We start from the raw sequence: 23,740 nt of genomic DNA, 5'->3' as shown, positions 1-23,740 counted from the left end.
CCCCCCTCCCGGCCCGACCGTTAGCTCTCAGCTACCATATCATCTTCAACGGCGAGAGAATTTATGGCAGTTTATAGTTCACTTGCTGTTGTATTTCGTATGCAAATGCGGAAATTATGAACTTGTGAGGGTAATGATTATTATATCCAGCTTACAGATAACAATATTCACTGAATATTTCCTCATATATTCTGGGAGGTGCAGGGGGAGAGAAAAATCTGTTGAACATAATTTCTGAATTCAAGTTATTGGGCATTGCAGGCAGGAAAATGACGCATTTGAATGAAAAACAAGTGATTATATGATTTTTTTCCATTACTTTAACTTTTTTGAAATAATCCATTCGCTTCTGAGTAACAAAGGCTTGGTCAGATCCAGAAAACATTTTTTGTATTGAGAGAAATTATTTGCTTGAAGTGAATGAAGTATTCGAAGGAACTCGGCTATTTGATTCCAATGAAGTTTATTTTATCGAAATGGATTTGTTTGTTTCTGAATTTATTTGTTTGTGTTGTTTCATGAATTTTTTATAAGAATACAATTTCTCTAGTCAGAACTGCACTACAAAAATTTCATGCGGTTAGAAAATTTGTGTGAATTTGTAACAAATCATGTTTCTACTGAATCTCTTTCAGGAAATTTCGTCATTTAAAAATAGCGATTTTGAAAACCAATGGGAACTGTGAATTTTAATAGTCAAAAAATTATTCAGTGAAAATTCGAAAACTTCCGACATGTTCTTGAATTCTTGACGGATTTGAATAGAAAACAACTTATTATTTGAATTTTTTCCATTATTTTTAATTTTTTGAACTAAATAATCCATTTGTTTCCATTGTTTGAGAAAAATTATTTGCTTGAAGTGAATGAAGTATTCGAAGGAACTCGGCTATATGATTCAAATGAAGTTCATTTAATCGAATTAAATCTGCTTGTTTCTGAATTTTTCTGCGTGTGTTGTTTCATGAGTTTTTGTGACACTTTTAGAAGGGAGTACAATAGTCCTAGCCAGTACTACTCTACAAAAACTTCTTGCAAAAACCAATGGAAAATGTAAGTTACAATTCAAAAAAATTGTTCAATCAAAATCAGAAAACTTCCGACATATTCTTGAATTCAAAATCATTTAAAACGTCAACAAAGTTGTAAAATTTCCATGATTTCCCTCCAATCTCGAGTAAAAATATTCCAACAATAAGTTAATTTTTAAGAGATTTTTCTCTCCCTGCTTAGCTATATAGAATGACACAAATGCATTTTGTTTTTTTACCTAACTAAAAAAGCTATACCACAATTCTCTATTTTTATTCTTATTCATATCTAAACCGCGTATTCTTGAATATTAAATGGAAATGAATCAAAAATTCACCAAAAATGTGAAATTTCAATTGTTTCTCCCTAAAACTGTAACAAAAAATTTCACATAAAAAATCCTATCCCTGCCTGAGTTTAACCATAAAAAGAAATATTACATTTTGTTTTCCTTATGCACTCAACTGCCTACACCCCAATTCTCCACCTATTTTCATCCTCTTGCTTATCTCGAATACATAATTCTGAATATACGAGACGATATCACCCTCAAGTCGCCATGAATTTCCATGTTCAGCAGTTTTTATTGGTCACCAAATTCGCTAGTTACGAATGGTCTCAGGAATAATGACTCGAGCAACGTCGATATGGAAATGCGTTGGAGACCTTATCCAGTGATATCCTCTAAAATAAAAACATCAACAACATGACAGTTGTCGATGCTGGCCTATAAAGATCGATATCGATAGAACGCCAGTCTCGTATCATTTGACAGAGATCAACTATTGCTGTAGTCTGGCGATTCCCGTGGGCTGTGTATGAGCAAACACTGAGTTTCAATGTACATAGCTTCCGGTTGGGTAAACCATTATACGCGTCCATTCTGATAGACGGTTAGAGTATTTTGTACCGACACAGTACAAACGTACCAGCATGTCTCTTACTTCATGCCTCGAGCGGGTTTTTCTGTCGCTTGAGGAAAAGAAGCAATACGAATAGTCAGTGTTTGCTCACACACTACGCGGACCTGCAATGTAATCACTTTATGCTAAGAAGATCGTCAATACACTAGAAAAACTAGTGCCTGGAATTGAAGCACTTGTGTTCCCTTTTTTAAGTCGTTTGTGAGCCCAAATCCAAGTCATTTTTAGTGTTTCAGATTGAGATATTAAAACATGCTGTCTAGACATTTTAGGATGTCTCATTTGTTTTCTAAATACTTTATTCATTTTTTCTCAATGGTCGACCGTGTTGTATGAAAAGGATTGATCATTTTTTCACTTATAATTTTTGTTACGTTAACCCTACATTGGTCAACCCGCCGCGCGTCGTTTTTCTTGAATTAAAATTGACTGGATAACCGGAAAAATTGAAAAAAAATTGACTTTGTCAATTGAAGTGTCTAAAAAATTATAGTCGTTTTTAAAATATCATATTTTTCTAAATTCCTGAAGAAAACAAATTATTTCGAGCAGATGAATTTTTTTTTTCCGTGTTAAATGAGACCAACAGGTGCCCAAACATCTTAATTCATATTTGAAATTTAGGCACATTTTCATTTTATTCAGACGTTTTTTAGTGTCTGAAAAATGTCTACAAAATGTGTATGAAATTCAGACATTCGTTTTTGCTGTGATGATACTGTTTAAATTCATTTGACATCTCCCACCCTCTCAATAAATTCAGAACTTCAATAAATTGGAAGCAAATGGAGAAGTCACTAAAAACGTCTTACGATTCCATGCCTTAATGGGGTTAATGTCTTATTGTCGTGCTGACATCATAAACGACTGTTGACTGAATGGTCTTCAAGTGTCCCGAAGCGATGCGGAAAAAATGTCTTGAATTTGGAGTCTTGTATTTCAAGATTTTACGAAAACGCCTTGTCTATCAAACGTCTTGTTTTCAGACGGAAATAAATGATTCAAATGTCGGATTTTAAGACATCAAACAGTGCAGATTTTCGGGTTTAATGTCTCAAATCAAGTCGTCTTGAAGACACTAGTTTTTACAGTGTATCATTCAAATGATACATGAATATGTATTTCATCACAATCCTGTTAAATAATACTGTTGAATAGGTTATCCGGTCAAATCTGAGAGAAAAACTTACTTGTGATATTGGGCTTGAAGGAAATTGAATTCCTCCTTGATTCGATCGCAGGACTCACTAACGGTGAACTTAAAGGGTTGTCCAGGTTGAGGTGGACCCTGCAACAAACGAACATCATAATCAAAATTAAAAATACATGCCAATTTCCAAAGACTATGGATTACAAAATAATTCTCACTCGTAAAATTGTTTGTAATTGTCAATATCTCCTGATCTAAAAATTAGGCCGTGACTATTCGCACCATTGCGTGAATCACTTCCGTACACTCCATACACTCCACGCATGCGTGAAGTTTGTGTGTTTCACGCAGCCGAATTTTCATACTGATGTGTATTTCACGCAGTTGAAGTTTCATACTAATGTGTGTTTCACGCAGTTGAAGTTTCATACTACTGTGTTTCACGCAGTTGAAGTTTTATACTACTGTGTGTTTCACGCAGTTGTATTTTTACACTACTGTGTGTTTCACGCAGTTGTATTTTTATACACCTGTGTGTTTCACGCAATGTTTTTTTTGGGTCAAATGAAAGAGCGGCTCGAAAAATGGCGTGCAGAAGTCTTTAAAGATGACAATTGTCTCTAAAGATGATGTCTGTTTTCAATTGAAAAGCGCAATTGTAAGAACATTGTCCAGTGGGGTCTAGGAGTCTCCTCTGGTTCAAAACCATCTTTAGAGGCCCTAGCAAGCCATTTCTCGACCCGCTCTTTCATTTGAGCCCAATCAACATTCATATCTTGTCTGACATCGCTGCTATAAACTCGTGTCTACAACTCGGGCCTTCAATCGAAAACCCGAGTTGAAGACCCGAGTTTGTAACAAAGATGTCAGACAAGATATGAATGTTTTTTTGGGCTCAAACGAAAGAGCGGGTCGAGAAATGGCGTGCTAGGACCTCTAAAGATGGTTTTGAACCAGGGGAGACTCCTAGACCCCAATGATCTATACATACTCCTAGACCCCATTGTCCTCCTAGACAATGATGTCACAACTCTGCTGTTCAATTGAAAACAGACATCATCTTTAGAGACATTTGTCATGCTTAGAGGCTCTAGCACGCCATTTCTCGACCCGCTCTTTCGTTTGAGCCCAAAAAAACATTCATATCTTGTCTGACATCTTTGCTACAAACTCGGGTTTTCAACTCGGGTTTTCAATTGAAAGCCGATTAAAATTGGATTCGCCTTCGGCTCGTGATATAAACCTCCCACGAGCCAAAAAACATTTTTTCACGAGTTATGAACAATATTTTTCATCACAATGTGGCGGAAATTGGACTTTTAGGCACGTGGAGCGTGCCGAAAAGTTCACTTTTCGTCACAGCGTGATGAAAAAATATTTTCCGAACTAAAAAAAAAAATTGCCAATTCTCAACCTCTCTACCGTTCTCAGATTATTCGCGATTACAGACAATCTTCCTTAAATTAATAATTACTTTTTTTTAATTCCATTTTTAATCAAATTCGTTGCAAGTTCCTGCAAGAAGTCGCAATGAAATACATTTACTTAAAGAGTATTTGTTGCAATCGACAGATTCCTCATGACTTCCAGCCGTTATGAAAAATAATTTCGTCCAAAAAATGGATTCAACAGTGTGAGCTCCCATTCCCTTCGAATGGAATCATATATTTCCGGTTCACGCATAAAATGCAGTATCAATACATTCATCCACAGCAGGATATACATGGCAATAACAGTTAGAAAGGACAATATATCGAATACACTAAAAATATCAACGAGCCTGATGCTCTGATCGGTAGAATGGCTGATCCCATTTGCCCATAGCAGAGCCGATCTGGCCAATCCAATTTATTTATTGGCTTTTGCTCGTAGCATATACACGTCGAGATGTAACGGTAATGAACAACATATGCACATCAACGACTAGCCGATGTATGCGATTAGTTTATGCGCCACCGCAATACCCCGTGCATTTGTGGCTTTCATTTCTTTTTATAAACGACGCGGGGAGGGTGGCAGGGCGAGGGGACAAATGCTTTCACCGGGAAACGAAAGCGCTTCGTGTAAACACGAGCGTGAAACAGTATAGAGAGAATTGGAATAAAAATAAATAAACGAGCGGATGAATGAAGAGGAAAAAATTTAATTGAATAAACAATTGATTATGTGTAATGTTTTTCGAAGCAAATACGGGAGAGTGGGAGCAATCAATTTCGTACAGGATGATGAAAAATTTACTTTGAGCGATCATTGATGATCACATCCACCATGAGAAGACGAGTACAAATACGCGGAGGGAAAAGTTGGGTAAAAATGATCTCGATAATCGCCGCAGATTTTACAATAAAGGGGATCGTGGAGTGAAATTGGAATTCAATAAAAAAAATACTTTTTGCGGAGAATCTCTTACGATTCGTTTGGTAAAAAATACATCTGTGGATGCAAAAATTACTGTTGCCTACACAAAAAAATAACTTGTTTTAAGATTTTAAATGGCTTAAAATAAGATAAGATAATAACAAGCGGTAAAATGGTTCAACCCTCTAATGCTGACGAGCCCCAACACACCATGAGAAGCGCGGAAGAAAGGAGCACGCGCTCTTACGGATAACCGGAGAAGTAGGGATAATGTGAAGAGCACTAGAGGGTTAAGTCGATTTAGCTCTTAGCTGAGTTTACACGGATTATCTCCGAATCTAAGGGAGATAGCGAAATTTTCATGATGAGCTTTGTTGTAACCCTCAATTCGCTCTATAAAAAAGGTCATGACAAAAATTTTGATATCTCCCCTAGATTTCGAGATATTCCCCCAAAACTGGCGAATAGATAAAAGCAACTTGAACCGTTTTACCGCTTCGCTACTGAATTACCCTTACGTTTAGTTAATTTTCCTGAGTCAATGGAGAAAAATTCACCTGTGCCGATATAATCTGAAAAAAAACCTAGAAATAGATTCCGCCCCACGATTACTTGACCCATTCGGTAATTTTTCTCCAACTTTTTTTCTCCGTGTAGCAGCCTTTTAAATGGAATTGGGAGGAGTACACGAGTGACAATAGCTGCATCTACCGCAACTAATATGAAAGCCATTGCGATTTTATGGTGAAAAGCTCTGAACGCTCGTTGCCCGGTACCAGCTCGACTGTTAAAGTGCCAAAACGAATCGATGGTCGTTAAATTGCTCCAGCATGAATGTCCGACGAGAAGCGGAAGAACTGATTTAAAAGGGGAGAGTCAAGTGCTGTACGCACTTTCAGAAACAAAATATTGAAACTTCATGGACAGTTGATTGATTAGTGAGAAAATCATGAAACTTCAGATTTCAATGAAAATTCATTGGCATTTTCACACGAAACATTAATATTCAGTTCGATGTTACGCTCAATTTTCAATTAATTGAGAGTTGACTAGTAATTATCGGGAGAGTGACAGTGAATTTAATTTGGGGGAGGAAAATTATGAAATTCAAGATTTCACTGACAGAATCAAGAGAATTCCAAATTTTTTAGTAAAATGATGAAAATTCAAGAATATATTTTAATTTTTCTCATTTCTATCAATTTTTATGTAATAATCGAAATGAAATTCCCAATCTCCAGTGATTTTTCCATAACATTGTGGGGTTTCAATGACGGAATTTCTCGAAATTTCAATAAAACGGTAATGACATGAAAAATTCTGCGAATTATGCCGCAACTTACACCCGAAAAATCTCAAGAATGTTACGATAAAACGATTTTCCGAGGCATTGAAGAGCATTATCATAATCTCCGGATGGATTTTGCAAATTCTACCATTGGAATTCTCATCAGGAGCTTTCACACCGATATGGCGAACTCTTGCAGGCATGCGGTCTCGGTTGCACCGCGAAAACTGCTACTGCCCTGCGGCTAGGAACCGAGCGTCGACCACGCGACGCCCAACTCTCGGAATAGCCGCATCTCCTCTTTCCTTCTCGACTTCTCTTCAACCTTGTACACCCCGAAAACCACTAGCCGCATTGTCCGAAGATGGCATCGAGTTGGTAGGTTCAAGTAGATTGATGCATCTTCATAATTTCTTCATTATTTTTGCATGTTTTCCAAGGGTCATCTTGCAACCTCAGTCAACATTTTTGAATGACATTTTCAATTTTTTTTTTCCAATTTCCATAAAGCGAAAATTTCACTCAAATTTCCAAGAATTTCGTAATTCTAAATCCACAATTTAATTTAAAGAAATCACTGAGAACGGGAAAATTCAATTACACTATTCCATAAAAATCCATGTAAATCAGGAAAATTAAGGATAATATATTAGAGAATTTTTATTTAATAGAAAATTCAGAATGATTTGGAATTCAGAATTTATGTTTTGATTGAATTTTCGTCCTCTTGCTGCTCAAAAATTTGAAATTCTAAAGAATTCTCAATGAAGTTTAAAAATGCATTACTTCGTCCCCTTTAGATCAAATTCAATATCACTAAGAGAAGAAAAAAGCCAAAAACTATTCGAAGACTATCCTCAAATGAAAAATTTTGTTTCTCAAAAATAAATTTAGTTGTTGAAAATTTGTTATTCTCTGTGCAAGCAAGAAAATATTCATCTTTGGGAATTTCAATTTAAAATGAAACAATTTATATTTTAATCATTTTCAATTTGCGATTTTTTTGGTCGAAAACAAAATTGAATGAGAATCTGTTCATTTTCACAATTTAATTTTTAAAAAATCCATAAGAACTGGATATTTCAATTGCACTATTCTATGGAAATAAATATATCTCAGGAAAATTGAAGTAAATATATTTTTGAATTTTTAATTAACAGAAAATTTTGCAAGATTTGGTATTGAATATTTGTATTTTGATTGAACTCTCGTTCTCCTGCTGCTCAAAAATTTGAAATTCTAAAGAATTCTGAATGAAGTTTAAAAATTCATTACTTCGTCCCCTTTACATTAGATTCAATATCACTGAGAGAAGAAAGCCACAAACGCCACAAACAATTATTGTTTGAACCAAAAAAAAATCGCAAGTTCAAAACTACAAAAAAAATAAAAATTCGTGCCGACCATTTGAAAAATTTTTGTCGCAAAAATAAACGTAGTTACTCTGAAAAATTGTTATTCTCTGAGTAAGCAAGAAATTGTTCATGTTTGAGAATTTCAATTAAAAATGAAACAATTTATATTTTAATCATTTTCGATTTGCGATTGTTTTGCCATTTTTTTTGGTCTAAAAAAAAATTGAATAACAATCTGTTACTTATCTGTCATTGTTCATTGTTTTTCTCATTGAATTGTCCACGAAATCTCAATTTTTCCCAACAATAAGGGGATAAAATGAAGCATCATCATGCACTACTCCCTTTCCTGAAATTTCCCCAATCATCAATTTTCCCTAAAAGTTCATGATACCCCCGAAACGTCTACGACTCGTGCGGTACGTTTCTGTCACCCCCCATACATACTAATGAGATCTGTTGCGCACCCCAGCTCCAAAACTTTGAGCACCCGATGTCACGAGCCTTCGCATATACTCACTAACATGACTCGTATACGTAGTATGAGATCTCTCCTAGCCGATAATTACGCTCGGGGCAGTTTAACCCACACCGGGCAATTAAGGTGATAGGATCGCGACGTGAAACAACGTTACACCGTTCATGCCTCTCTCGCTCTGCCTCTCGCCACCCTTGTCTTGTCTCCCTCCCCCTCTGTTTTCCAAGTCCGTGTATGCGTCACATGGGAAGCACGTGGGCTTATTAAGATCACGCATATTGGATCATACATTGTAGATATAATGGCCCGTCGCGTGACATTATCTGAGGGAGATGATGTTATCTCGAATGTGCATCGGTCAATTTTTTTTTAATAACGCATAAAAATGTTGTGCATTTATGACGTCAACTATCGAATTTGTTATCATTTGACAGTTCTAGGAATTTTTTGAAGTTGACGTACAATTGGAGTGAGGCTTTTAGTTGATAAGGAGAGTTGCGGAATGCAGAATACAGTGATTCACTGCAGTGAGAGAAAAAATTCAGCAGCGAAGTGGTCGAACGGTTTAAGTAATTTAGTCTTTAGCTGAGTTTTCCAGAAATATTTCCGAATCTAAGCGAGATAGCGAAATTTTCATAATGAGCTTTTTTGTAGAGCGAATTGAGGGCTACAAAAAAGGTCATGACAAAAATTTTGCTATCTCCCCTAGATTTCGGGATATTCACTGAAAACTGGCCAGTAGGTAAAATCTACTTGAACCGTTTGACCACTTCGCTGCTGAATTAGTTCTGCCCAAAAATTATGTTCTCTTGAAGAAATCTTTTGTCGTGTTGCATCAATTTACCGTTGCGTGACATTATCTGAGGGAGATGATATTATCGCGAATGTGCATCAACGTTCATTGGTTGGTCAATTTTTTTTTAAATAAAGCATAAAAATTTTGTGCATTTATGACGTCAACTATAGAATTTTTTATCATTTGACAGTTCTAGGCATTTTTTGAAGTTGACGTACAATTGGAGTGAGGCTTTTAGTTGATAAGGAGAGTTGCGGAATGCAGAATACAGTGATTCACTGCAGTGAGAGAAAAAATTCAGCAGCGAAGTGGTCGAACGGTTTAAGTAATTTAGTCTTTAGCTGAGTTTTCCAGAAATATTTCCGAATCTAAGCGAGATAGCGAAATTTTCATAATGAGCTTTTTTGTAGAGCGAATTGAGGGCTACAAAAAAGGTCATGACAAAAATTTTGCTATCTCCCCTAGATTTCGGGATATTCACTGAAAACTGGCCAGTAGGTAAAATCTACTTGAACCGTTTGACCACTTCGCTGCTGAATTAGTTCTGCCCAAAAATTATGTTCTCATGAAGAAATCTTTTGTCGTGTTGCATCAATTCACTTGGTTGATGAATCTCACAGAAGGAAAATGAAGATCATGACCATAAAGAAAAATAATTTATTGTACCACAATCATTTGATGTGAGAAAAGAACTTTTTTTTCCCATAAAAAAATGAATTCCCTAGAAATTATTTAGTTTCGCCAATAACACAGTTTTCGATACTGAACAACAGTGTGAAAAAAATGTTTTCACGAAAACCCTGGGATCAATAATAAAAGTACTGGAAAAGTAATGGAAAAAAAACTTTTGTCAAACCGAAGAATATCAATTGAAAAATTATTAAGTCGTTACGATCGTCCTATCGCATGTCCCCAATGAAAAAACCCCCCATAAAAATACAGACACGGAATTATATTCGAGTTTATATACTACTAGATATACAGCTCCATGGCACGGAAATGGCTCGGACGTCAGTCACGCGAAGAAGAGGTGTAATTACGGAGTAATTGGGGGAGTCAGGTAGTCAAGCTAAACGTTCTCCCGCACTGTCGAGCTTTGCATTACAGCAATCGAGTAGCTCTTTGCCCTTCGGTGGTAATGGAGAAACGCCCCCAAGGTACCCAATCAGTTTTGCCACGCCCCAATGATAAAACATATGGCGTTAAACCCCTAGGATTAACGACAAATACTCCACATTAAAATGAAATTTTCAACCGACGAATCATAATGTATTTTTTCAATTTCAAGACTAAATGTGTTGCCTCGATTATTTCTCCACAAAAATGTCATGCTGAGTCGTTCAATTCAGCACTTGTCAATCTCCGTGTCTCGGTTGCGATTAATTACCCATTTAGGTAATTGATGAATGGAACAATGAAATCATTTTCAATTTTTTAGTCAGAAATGTATGATTTTTCCGCCCTTTACCCAGGGTTCCCCCAATCCCTAGTATAAATGGTAGAACAAAAGTAGTTTCCATTAACCTCAGGGGGGTAATAAATGAGTCTCAATGAGAAAACATCAGTCAGTCTGTTCTAAAAGTTTACTTAATGATATCCAAATATTTTTTACAGTTTGGAACAGCCCGCAGTATAGATTCAACCATTTTCAATGAGCAAATTTGTCAATTGAATTGCGTGAGAAAAATTTGAAAAAAAAAATCATGAATATTCGGGGTCATCCAAATAACATTTTGCACAGAATTATTTTTGTTTTCACTACTTTTTTATGTTTTTAAAACTATTCGTTGTTTATAAATAAATAACTGAAATTGTTTAAACTTTCGAAAATCTAATTTTTTTAGGCATGAAATTGATTTTTGGTTAAATTCTGAAATGAATAAGTACTTTTGCTACTTTTTTTCTCCGGTGAAATGCTTTTCTACTCGGGTGGTCGAATATATCAGAGCTTTCATTTGAGTTTATTTTTCCGGACATTTTACAATGATTTTATTATTTAAACTTTGTAGGTCTGAATGAGAATGTCGATATTGAAGCGTTAGAAAACACTAAAAATCTGAAAAAAATTAGAAAGTTTACTTTTAGAGGAAGATTAATGCAATAATTGAAAAAGTACGATTTTTGAAAATTACGAGCATTTGCTATGAATAATTTATAAACAATTGATTTCCACCACAAATTTGCTTGAAATCCTGATTATCCTTAATTGTAATTACAACTAATGCTCTAGCTATGCCTTTTTTTGCAAATTGCTAGGGACTTGCAAAAATTAGAGACTGGAATGGAACAATTAAATATTCGATCAGCTATTTTCATCGTATCAGCTTTCAAAACACTTAAGAATTTTTGGCTGAAATTTCCCGCACATTTTTTGGAAATTGATGTCAAGTGACAATTGCACTAAGATTTCAAGCACTTTGGTCATTAGAAATTTACAATTTTATTTCAAAAATCGGTAGAAATTAAATTTAAGGTTAATTATTCCATGATAATTAATAGAAATCGGAACAATTCGAAATTTTGTGCAATTTATCACTCAATACTCACGTTTTGCACTGGGAAAAAAAAATACTTTTGCCAAGGAATCATTTTCTTGGGAGAAGAATTTATTTTTTTAGGAGTTTATTTCTCTAGGCCAGACATTCCCAGGTGGTCCATGTCCATCTCCAAATATTACAATTATGTTGAATAATGAGATGATGATGCTACATATGACCTTCAATGAACACGCTTCATTATTTTTCAATTTTTTCAAATTCGAGGTTTTCCAACGTATAATAATATGAAATAATTTTAAAGGTTAATAATTGTCAATGGAGTTCATTCAAGGTCATATGTAACATAATCATTCCATAATTGAACATAATTGCAATATTTAGAGATGGACTTGGACTCCTTGATAATGACTGGCCTGGAGAAATACGCTCCGTAAAAAATAAATTCTTCTCCCAAGAAAATGATTCCTTGGCAAAAGTAATGTGTTTTCTCAGTGTGATTGAAAGTTGAAGGAAAATGGTGAGTTATCATCTTTCCCATGGTTGAAAAATGTCAAAATTCATTTTTTTACCCCTAAATCAAATTGAATGCTGCTCTCTCCAAAATAAAGAGAAAAATCATCAGGGGTGAACGCAGAATGAAATGAACTCGGTTTCTGATACTTATCTGTCTGCGTGCATTTAGCAACACACCCAACATCTTCATGAATTATGCATAACAACTGGAGTGTATGCGGATTGTACCTATATGTAATATGCATGTATATCCACGAGAAATATTCGTGATCGCTCGCGTGCCAGATACGAATCGAAGAGCATAAAACATCCATAAAAATGAAAGCTCTCGCTTCTTTCTCCCGATTGCGGAAGAGATAGATTTGGCTGACTATTTAATGCGATAGAATTTACCCGCCGGGAGAATAACTCCAATGTGAAATAATGAAATGAGGAGCAAGTAGATAATTGTGGAAATCACATGTTAACAACGGGACTTGATGAATATTATTCAGCAAATGGCGAATTTCTGCGCGGGTCATTCAACTTTGAAGACACAGATCCAGTGTCAAATATTTGAACGCTCTTCTCCACTTTTTGATGGTATCCATGACGATATTGGACCTCCGCTGGAGCGAGAATGAGTGGTATGCAATCAACAGCCGACGAATATTTACATTGAGGAACTCGCTGACGGAGGATTCCAATGGGAATAGAAGAGGATGTTCCAACGAAAATTCACCTGTCTTTAGTCCAAAACCAACTGACTATTCAGTTCACAAGAGAACATTTTCAGATATTCTGGTCAATTAAAGAATTTTCTGTGGATTTTTGTGTTACGTATTTCATTCATTTTTTATATTTTATTTAATGGTTGGAATTCATCCCTGAATTTTACTAAAAAAATGCAATGTTTTGTGTTAAATTCTGGAAAAAATATTGTACTTTTAACTCCATTAAAAGAAGAAAAAATATTTTCACAAAGAAATCTTGTTTGAATCTTGTTTACTGTCTGTCAACAGCAAATCTCAGTTGTTGTGGTATTTTTTGTCGTTTTTAAATGCCCTTAATATCCCACGATGATTAGATAAACTATTAAGCGACATTTTATTTTTGTAATAGTAATTCCTGTGATAATCTAAATTGCTGGCTATGTAAATAACAGATTTAATTCTATTTTTTTGTAATTTGGTTTTTAGATTCAAGAATTGTTTGTTATGGTTCTTTCCTTTGGATAAATTTATTTAAATTGCGGTGATGACCGTTGTGGCTGGAAGGAGTTGAGAATTAAGGAAGAATTTATCACGGTTGAATTGTTTTTAAGAAGAAATCTTGTTAGAATACGAAAAATTGCAAGATAAAAATTACCAAAAAAATAAAATCTAGTGATGACCATTTGAAGACTGCTAGTGATTTCTCACTAGGCCGTAATCTGCAAAGAAACTATCAAAATCAAATACAAAAATTTCTTCTTTGCTAATTTTAACTTGTGATTTTTTGGTCTGTACAAAACTCGTTTAAGAATTTTTTTTCTCTCATTTTTCTCTCGGTGAATAGAGTTATTGTATTTTTTATGCATTGAGTTATACTCTTTTTAATGCTGTTATTATCGGTTGAGATAAAATGAATATAATACGGTTGGTTTATCAGCGTTAATCCACATGGGGTGTATGTCCCCCCAGAAAGAGCGACCCATCCGAGAACAAGAGAATGAGGGAACTGATCGTTTAGGACTTCAGGGACACAGCAAACTGCCAGCCCTAATGCCAATTAGTGTCATTCCATCGTCGCAGGAAACCATTCTCAAGAAGCATTGATAAACGTTTCCCTCCTTTTAACATCGTCCCCCCGCCCCCCTCCTCTGGCTATCAAGAGCCTAAGAACGAGTAAATAAAAACGATATATTGATGCAATTAATTGCTTGATGCAATTAAATGTACCAGAAGAAGCTTGTTCGACTTCTTGCTGTGCACAGCCACATAGGCAGGAAATATTTACGCCTCCGTGATGCAAGGAGTATGCATGTACAATTGTACATGAGAAAGTACATGTCATGGAGTCTTCTAGTCAGTCACTATTCCCAACATCTGTCGCACACTTGCTGCACATTTTGGTTCAGTAATGCCTCTTTAAATCCTGAATATCTCCGGATGAAATGGTGCGATTGGGACGAGTCAGGTCTCATTTTAAGGCCTGAAAATATATCTTCAAAATGAAAGAAAAATATTTGAATTTCACTCTACGGATCTCAAGCCATTGACGATTGAATGAGAGTCTGAATTAATTGCCAGATTATTTCATTTCGATTTCCCAACGTCTGAAATCATCACTATCTCCTGACCAAATGACACGATTTGGATGTGTCAAGTCTCATTTCAAAATCAGAAAAAAAATCTTCAAAATGAAAAAAAAATCGTCATATTTCCTTTGTCAATCGGAAGCAATTGCCGAATATCTGTTTGAATTTATCAACAATTATTTCAACAAATCCTTTTTCAATTAATGTGTCAAGACTGGATGCCCTAATGATTATTGATGAATCCATCACGGATTACCGTGCAGAATTAGGCATTTCCCCTAAATGTTTCTCCCTCATTGACCCCATATACGCGAAAGATACAATAGAAACCCCCGAAACATTCATCTCCACCTCGTGCCGGTCAGCTGGATTGGAGTGTTGAGAGAATGGGGTGCCTGGGATTTCGAGTAGGGTGAAAAAGAAAACAGACGGAGCAAACAGAGACCGAGAGGGAATGAGATACTAAGATCGAAGATAGGCCAGCGCTGTTGTGCGCCAGTGGGGTGAGGGAGAACGGGGCTTGAGAGCTTTAGGGGAGAGAGAAAAGTACGGAAACATCGCTCCCCTTCTATAGTGGACCAATTTACGGCACCCTCAGGGTTGAGTAATACGTTTTCAGGGGCTCGAGGGGTCGTTTCTGGCCCATTGTTGTCCATTCTACGGATTATTTTCATCGGGGATATGGGATCCCATTTCATTTCACTCACAGATATATACACTTGGCAAATAAAATGTCAAGTCAGTAAATGTTCGTTCATGTCTAGATTTTTTTTTCACTTTTACTTTCAATTTCAAACAAACATAACTCCACTATGAGAACAATTGAAATTTCATGGACAGTTGACTAATAATTTTCGAGAGGATGACATTCTATTCGATTTGTGGAGAGAAAACATTACGAAATTACAGATTTTATAGGGAAGTTAATGAAATCTCAAATTTTTTCATACAAAACAGGGGTGTTCAGTAGCCAATTACGTTCAATTATCAATTAATTGGGAATTCAAGAAAATGTTCACCCGAATTTTCATCATTTCTATTAATGTTAATGGTGTAACTGGATTGAAATCTACAGTTTTCGTAAATTTTACCACGAAGTGTTGAATTTTCAATGGCGAAATTCATTGAAATTTCAGTGGAACTAAAATGCGATTAAAATATCCGAGAAGTGTACCTGAGACCTCCATCAAAAAATTTATAAAAAATATATATATATATGTGCCAATTCCATATATTTTTCAAATTAAAAAAAATATATATAAAACATATTTCATATATTTTTTTATATAAATTGGACCAATATAAGATATTTTTTTATATATTTTTCAAAACATAAACTTTTCCGTGTGGAGAATCCTCAAGTAAACAACAATGCATCGGAAATTGTCACGGCGTCAGGCGCATTCTCATGCGAAGTTTCATGAGAACTAGTGCGGTAGCGGCCGTGCCGTCGCTGCCGATCCATCATTGCTCATTTTCATGAAACTTCACATGAGAATGCGTCCTCCGCATATGGAGTTTTCACTGCATACTTTTTTCCACTTAAGGATGAGTAATAACAGAACGAGAGAACTGCGCTATTTTTTTAAATCCGTTTGTGTGCTTTTTAACTTTTGAGATATACCATTCTCTTTATTTCTTTCAATAACACCAGACACGTTAATCTTCCTCCAAAAAATAAATAACTCCACCATGAAAAGAAACCCCGAATTCATGTAACTTCACGCGACACAACTCCCCCCAAATATTTCTCCCTCAGCTGTGTATATATTACTATCAACATTTAAACACATCCTGTTCACCTCGGAATTTTCTAAACGCAGCGATTAAAAGTATCAATATTTACATGGCACTCTCCAAACGAGGGGGAGAAGTGAAATGAAAGAGCCGGAGAGAGACAGCGATAAATAAGGGGGAGGGAGAAAAAGATTTGACCCGTGCGAGCGAGGGAAGGCCCCTCGTTTCCGTAATGGCCACCTAATACCCGTACACCTACTTAACTACTGTACACGCGATCCCACATCAAGCTCTGAGAAATTCAGCCCTCAACGGGGCGGAGGGGAGCGGTTATGTACGAGGGTGACTTTTTTTCCCTTTCGTCTCGCTTTGACCATATAATACACACAACCTCGAACGTCATTGTCAGCCGGTCCCCATCATATCGTCCCCCTGGCTCTCCTTTTCCCCCTCGTTTTTTTCTTTATTCAAACGACACTCGACTCTACCCTATCAACGCGTCACATCCGGTCGACTGGATTCCTCGGAATCAAATGTCCCATCGCTCCGCAGGAATCAGCATAACAAGCTTATATTACGATTTCTCCAATAACCCGTTTTTTTCACACAGCGAAAGAAACAAATCTCTATCGCAAAAATATTTTTATCCGAATGAGGGAGAAAACGGTACCAGAAAGTGGAACCCCCAAAATCAGAATTCAATTGAATTAATCATGATGATTACGTCATTCATCCGCCTCATTTCGTCTGCATTTGTCCCTTTCTCCCACTCATCTCTTCACATTTATCTGGATTACCATGAGCCCTCAAACCATGGAAACCATGGAAAACCCCTGTCGTACATCCGATCGATATAATAGGGTCCTGCTGTACCGACGTCGGCGACTGAGTGGGCTAGACGCAAGTCTAGTGTGCGAAAGGTTGCGAGTTCGATTCCCCGCGGAATTGAATTTTTCAACGGACGGCTCCGGCGAACGGAAGGTTGCTAATAAAGTAACCGCCTATACCGACATGGGTTTCCTATGGTTTCCCATGCTACTCCTATGTTTTATAGGAGCGCGAGTGCGGTACAGTGTAGAATCCACAGCCGCATGCATACACTGATAGAATGATTGAATTTATTCCAAACGAGATTCGTTAACTATTAACGAATGGCAGAATTGAATATGACCAAATGAATATTCGTTAATAGTTAACGAATGGTTCACTTGAATGACGAAAGTCAAGTCAAACAAGGCTCCTGAAATATACATTCGTTAACTATTAACGAATGAACATTTGGTGAGCCCGAATAAATCCTAACTTCTAACCAAAATCCATTCGTTAACAATAACTAATCCGTTCTATCAGTGTAGGGTTGGATAGAGTGCCGAAATGCGACCCGAAAAGGGGACTCAAAAGGCCTTAAATAAAAAAAGGGTCCTGCTGTGCCAATTCGTCACACCGACTAGATGGGCACAGGAGTTCGGTACACTCACGCCTGGCGGCAGCAGCTCCGCACGAGTAGGCAGGGCTCAGCGGATACCCAGCCAAGTATAGGCTATCCAGTAGAAGTTTATCCTTCCGAGGGTACCCCCACTCTACGTAATTCCCACTCACATGGTTGAACCCCACTCCAAAAATCCGTGGATATTCTTCTGGAAGATAACCTATACTAACTAGAGGCACGCTACCCGTGTGACCACTACTGTCGCTCTCATGATGATTACTATTATTGAACTGAGTCAAAATAATACGACCATATTACTGAACTATATTACTTGATTATTAACCCCTCACGTACGGGGTCGATGCAATGCATCCACCCATGAAAATGTAAATGACTCTCTTTAAAATTGATTATTTCAAAAACTGGAATTCAACTCAACCAAAGAAATAACGAAAAACGGAATACTGTAGCTTCAATTACACATCGATTTTATAATTTTCCGTTGAGTAGAAGTATTTACATTCTAGTTGTATCGAGCGCACTACACGCTTAGAAAGAAAAGGGCCCCGTCCGTGGGGGGTTAGACTATGAGGTCACTCTTCCTGGCGAAACCGTCTGTGTGGTCTTACGTCGAAACTCCAAACGGACGTTTACTAAATAATACGAGTAGCGAAGTGGTAAAAGGGTTAAAGTCGACTTATCTCCCAGTTGAGTTTTTGAGGAATATGTCCGAATCTAAGGGAGATAGCGAAATTTTCGTAATTACATTTGTTGTAGCTCTCAATCGGCTGTACAAAAAAGGTTATAACAAAAATTTTTCTATCTCCCTTTGATTCCGAGATATTCATTGAAAACTGGTCAATAGTCAAAATTGACAGTTCTTCAACTGATCTCGAAGCGAAAATACGTCTTAATGAAAGTTCAGTTGCTCATATAAATCGTCATTTATTTAATCTACCTGGCATCCACGAAACCAATAACTGTTTTTACTAAATAATAATCGGTAAACGAAAGTTTCATGTCCCTATGCACATTTGACAAATGTTCCTAGCATCGTCTCGTGATGATTGGGATTATTTGAATGATACGGAGAGGTTACATCGCTACCAATCATATCGCGAATATTATATTTCGGAATAAAACAACATTAAAACATATCTCGAGACAAAAAATTACGTTTGTATTGAACAGTCTAATCTTTTGAATGATTGGTTCATCCATTCATTCCTTTGTAACTTTTCTTTTTTTTCTTTTATAATTTATGCATTTTTATTGTATTTTAAACTATCTGAAAACTTGTTTGAGGGAGTTTTAATCCCATTCTACTATTACAACGGAAAGATCAGTCTTAAAAATTGTGAATTCCTTAACTTGCGACTCTGTCGTAGTCGATATGAATGGGATTTAGCTCTTTCACTTTAAATGAATCAATGTTTTCTGTCATAACTTGCCGCATTAACTAAAACAATGGCTCCATATTTCGGTCTCAAAAGATCCCTAGAACTCTCTAAATAATTGAAATACGATGGCTGATGAAGTACTGTTTCACGATATTACGGTTCACAAAGAAATATTCACCCAAACTCTCAGCGATAAATTGACCGAAAGAAGTGTAGACACGAGTGTACCACAAAGTTGAGCCACTGATGTAAAACAAAGTTCTCGTTGTCCAGACGTTTATCCGTGAGAGTTGTGCAAAAACAAGTTGAAACGCAGACATGAAAGAAATGGAGGAGAGGAAGGCAAAGTGGTGAGGAAGTGAGGAATAAAGGAGACAAATTCTGTTGGTGGAGTTGGCGCGATACACTAGTTTTCGGTCGATTAGCGTCCGAGAAGTCTCAACTACGCAGTCACTGTTTTCTCTCTCAACCCGGTAGTTTGGCTGTTTGAGAACTTGGGGGACATTAGTCACTCTGGTACATTTTCGTGGGGCTGAGTGGGCGCACGGATGAGACAGACATATCGATGAAATAAAAGGAGGGTTGAGGCTCAGCAGGAGATCGCGAAATGAGCAAAAACAAGTCAATCACATCAACTTGTAGACTTTATTATTCTCTATTGAATCACTTGTCAATAAAATTGCGGAAACGTTTGACTCTCTGAATCAAATCATACGCGGAGAAAAATTACTAAAGGAATGAAGTAATCGTCTAGCGGAATCCGTTTTCAGGGCTTTTTGATTGTCGAGATTATTAGAATAACTTCCTGCCTTTATACATGTTTCGTTGTTCATTTCATTTTACTAGATTGAATAAGATTTCTTTCCAATTAATTTGGTAAGACATTCATTATTCTTATGATCCGTTTATTCTGTACAACCGATTGTCCTCTTTGCGGCTCTATCTCTCCCCTCAGCCCTTCGATAAAATCGAAAAATTTTATTTACACATACTTGAATGAATTTGAAACAACACATTTGAAGAAACCGCAAAGCTCACTTTCAGAGAAATTCATGAAAAATTCTAAATTTTCAACAATAATCATAAAAATTAAATCAGCCAATTTAGCTATTATAATCATTTTTTAACTTCAACTTAATGGCATTAAAACAAACATTTTAGGCTATCATTGAATTCATTTGAAGCATGATATTCAGAGATATCCCCGGAATTCTGATTTTCAAAAAATACAAAACTTGCAATTTTTCAAATAAACCAAAATAAAGATTATTCCTATCGCCTTCATCTTCGAACTCGGTCAAAAGAACATCCAAATAATTTTTTCGTGAGAAGACCCGGTAAACCGCGATTCTGACCTCGCTTCGCTCGGTTTGATCGCGGTTTACGGGCCTTCTGACGAAAAATTGCATTCATCACACGGTCCAAAAGTATTTTCTGACGAATGTGATTATAGGCCTTGCCTTCGGCTCGGCCTACAAAGCCACATTCGTCAGAAAATACTTTGTGGACCTTGTGATGAAAATAACTATTTTAAGCCATCATTCAATCAATTCAGAACATTCGTTTTACTTATCGTGGGACAATTTTCGAAAAAATTCAAAAATGAAAAGAAACTAATCAATTTAGTTAAATTATAATCAACGACGATTGATGGGGCTCAACAATGCCTACACTTTCCAAAAAAGATTCAATTCCACCCATTAATTACCCGACGAATGGCCGAAATTGGTCGATTTAACACAAAAAATCCAAAACGACTGCAAAGCTTCCATTCGGAACCAAAAATCGTGAAATTCCACTCTGCAGTTCTCGAATTATTTCCGCTGGAACCCCCAACTTCTCCGGCCACTCCAAAAATCATCGCTAATAACGAAAGACTCCCCGCGTCAAGTCGCTTCTGTGCACCTAATATCAAATTTCCCAAAGGATTAGGGGTGAAAAGAAACAAAAAAAACCCAACGGAACGTATGAATCAGTCGCCGCACGTGTCGAGACATCTGAAATAAAGTGGGGAAAACCGAGAGAGAAGCCGCGATTGATTTCCCCCTAGCGACAAGAAAGACCGATAGAGACAGATAATTCGAGGGGAGGAAGCATAGCAGGACACGTGTCCCACCGGGGCTCAACGTATAGGCACTTCATTGAGTGCTTGCCACCCTACGCTCGCCATTATACGCGCGTTGAAGGGGACCCCGAGGATTCTGTATCGAAATTAGCACACTCAACAACTCCCTCACTCTTCTCTCTCCTCATCACCGTGTGCAGAGCGTTGATCAAATGGAAGTGGCATTAGGCTGAACTGAGCAAATACGCACTAAGTGCCTTCACTAGTCCATTGACACACGTGTTCTCATACAATATTGGCTCTGTATATCAGTATATTCAAGTGCCTCGAAATGTCAAGACTAATAAAACACATTTGTGTAAACAAAACGCAAGTACAAGAGTTCCCTGCTGCTATTTTATTTCGAAACGTGAAGGAATCGACGAAAAAAAATTCAACAAAAAATAATAACTCACCGGATGGCGTGCGGCCGCTGCGGCAGCAACAGCAGCGGCATTTATTCCAGCACTGGGATACATCTTTCAGGCGTTTCCACAACGTCCAATTGTCCAACACTCCGATATCCCCAAACGTTCGTCAGACTATCCTTTTATTTTGGCACTTTCACGCGTCATCACACACACACTTCACCCTCTCAAATCCACAGAATAATAAAAACCTCGACGCCAGTAACGAAAAAAAAACCCAGTAATCACACTGGAGGTGAGAAAAGGCGCGCTAAACGCGCAAACACTGCCAGCACCACAAGTATACACGTCAGGGCGCTACGAGTCACAGCCAGAAAGCGTTAATTTCAAATCCCCCGCCATTAGTTTCTACTCACACCTCGTGGCCTTCACCATACCCCCTCGCAACAATCTAACCATCCAGCATAATTATTATCCCGAGAAGCAATAAAAATTCTACAACGCTTGAGTGACGGAGCACAACGACACAAACACGTAACTGATACAATCCCACTGCTAAATGCCACTGGGCGAATAAACCGTAGCCTTCGATCGGTAAAACAGAGTCACGCCAGCCGGTTTAACGTGTGCAAGCGAGACGTGGATAGACGCTTCTTCTCTTCCCCTTCTCCTGATAAATTCACGGGTAAATGATGTGGCATCGACACCACCACGTTTTCTCTCCCCCCCCCCCATTAAATAAACCGTCGTTAAACCAAAAATAACCCTCAACAACTGATCGATCAAACCAACTCCAAATTCACGGGGATGTTTTCACAACTATATTTCCCCTCCAAAATCACTTCTCCATTCCCCGGATCGAATAATTCAAGAGTACTCAGCCGACAGATTCACAATATTCTCGACAACTGACTCGCGTCCTGAGACAATAACGAAACCACTCACTCGTAACCTCCACGACACTAAATTATCGACAATTCAGACATAAACGTTGTTGCCTCTGCAATAGCTCCGAAGCGACTGGCCAGTGAATGAGTGGTGGGGATACCAGTCGCCCCTCCAGCGCCACTCTGCGGCGCAGGGGCAATTCACCCAAACCCTCCCCACTATTTTCACAAACCAACACTAGTGTATATAACGCTAGAACGACGTTTCACCCGGCGCATTAACCGGTACGATAGCTCCTTTACAATTATTGCGATTAGTTACGTGAATGACCCCGAAGGGCGTATGGTGAAACGAGCGGCGGGGGGGGGGGGGGGGGGGGGAGAGGGGGAACAGGACACGGGAAATCACGACACGTCGGTCTAATTGAGGCCAGATAAGGACCACGGCCGTAGGTTTAACGTTGATGGCTGCGTTTACGTGACTACGTAGTTTATTCAGCTCTTTTTATCACAGCATTAACCAACGAATTTCACGAGGCCGATATAAATTCATTAATAGTGATAATATTTTAACGTATTACTTGTTTGTATTTCATTTGTCCAATCGTTTTTCCATTCAATCCGGTGGCGGTGGAGGCCGAGGGGGAGGGGGATAAAATTTATCATCATTACTGAAACATGATCAATAGAAGTGAATGGAAAACTAGTGGGTTTCATAATCACCCCACCCCACCACCTCCCCGGGGCATCACCCCTTGAGGCATTCGTGTGGGTGAAAATGAGAGGGAAATAGAGAGACAGTGAAAACGGTGGTTATCGTCCCGACAAATCTGTTGGTAACGGTTTGGCGGGGCGATGAACGGATAACTTGATAATGTCCCAATCGTAAGTTGCATGTTATTCGATTCGTTCGCCCATAATACTCGGCTATTTATTCGTCAATCGAACGATTCTATGCACGCAAAAAGGGGGAGGCCCCCCTAGCGCTCGTGGTTGTATTATATTATGAATCGTCTGCATGTGAAAATGTACAACACATACAGATGAAGAGCCCGGGAAACATATCGTGCCGTCTGTTATTTCAATGAAATTCGATCGATATAACACCAGTTTTTTCGTGTTTTATTTTTTCACTCTATCGAGGGG

The 23,740-nt window shown here is 37.6% G+C and overlaps 1 protein-coding gene across 3 annotated transcripts in view; it reads right to left on the bottom strand.

Moving 5' to 3' along the window:
* The window catches only part of LOC107037913 (protein groucho), a 75,122-nt gene extending 52,409 nt beyond the window's left edge, over positions 1–22,713 (bottom strand). For all 3 annotated transcript variants that reach the window (XM_015256741.1, XM_015256740.1, XM_015256742.1), the window contains exons 1-2: positions 21,756–22,713; positions 3,146–3,243 (exon numbers count right to left, since the gene is read on the bottom strand). In XM_015256741.1, the coding sequence (XP_015112227.1) occupies positions 3,146–3,243; positions 21,756–21,818 (161 nt within the window). In that variant the 5' untranslated portion in view covers positions 21,819–22,713. The remainder of the gene's footprint in view (positions 1–3,145; positions 3,244–21,755) is intronic.
* Between the last annotated feature and the right edge of the window lie 1,027 nt (positions 22,714–23,740).

Source organism: Diachasma alloeum, unplaced genomic scaffold (genome assembly GCF_001412515.2).
Source record: "Diachasma alloeum isolate Michigan unplaced genomic scaffold, Dall2.0 Dall_scaffold_00271, whole genome shotgun sequence".
NCBI lineage: Eukaryota > Metazoa > Arthropoda > Insecta > Hymenoptera > Braconidae > Diachasma > Diachasma alloeum.
The sequence above is the reverse complement of the archived record's forward strand: the minus strand, read 5'-3'. Positions and strand labels throughout refer to the sequence as shown.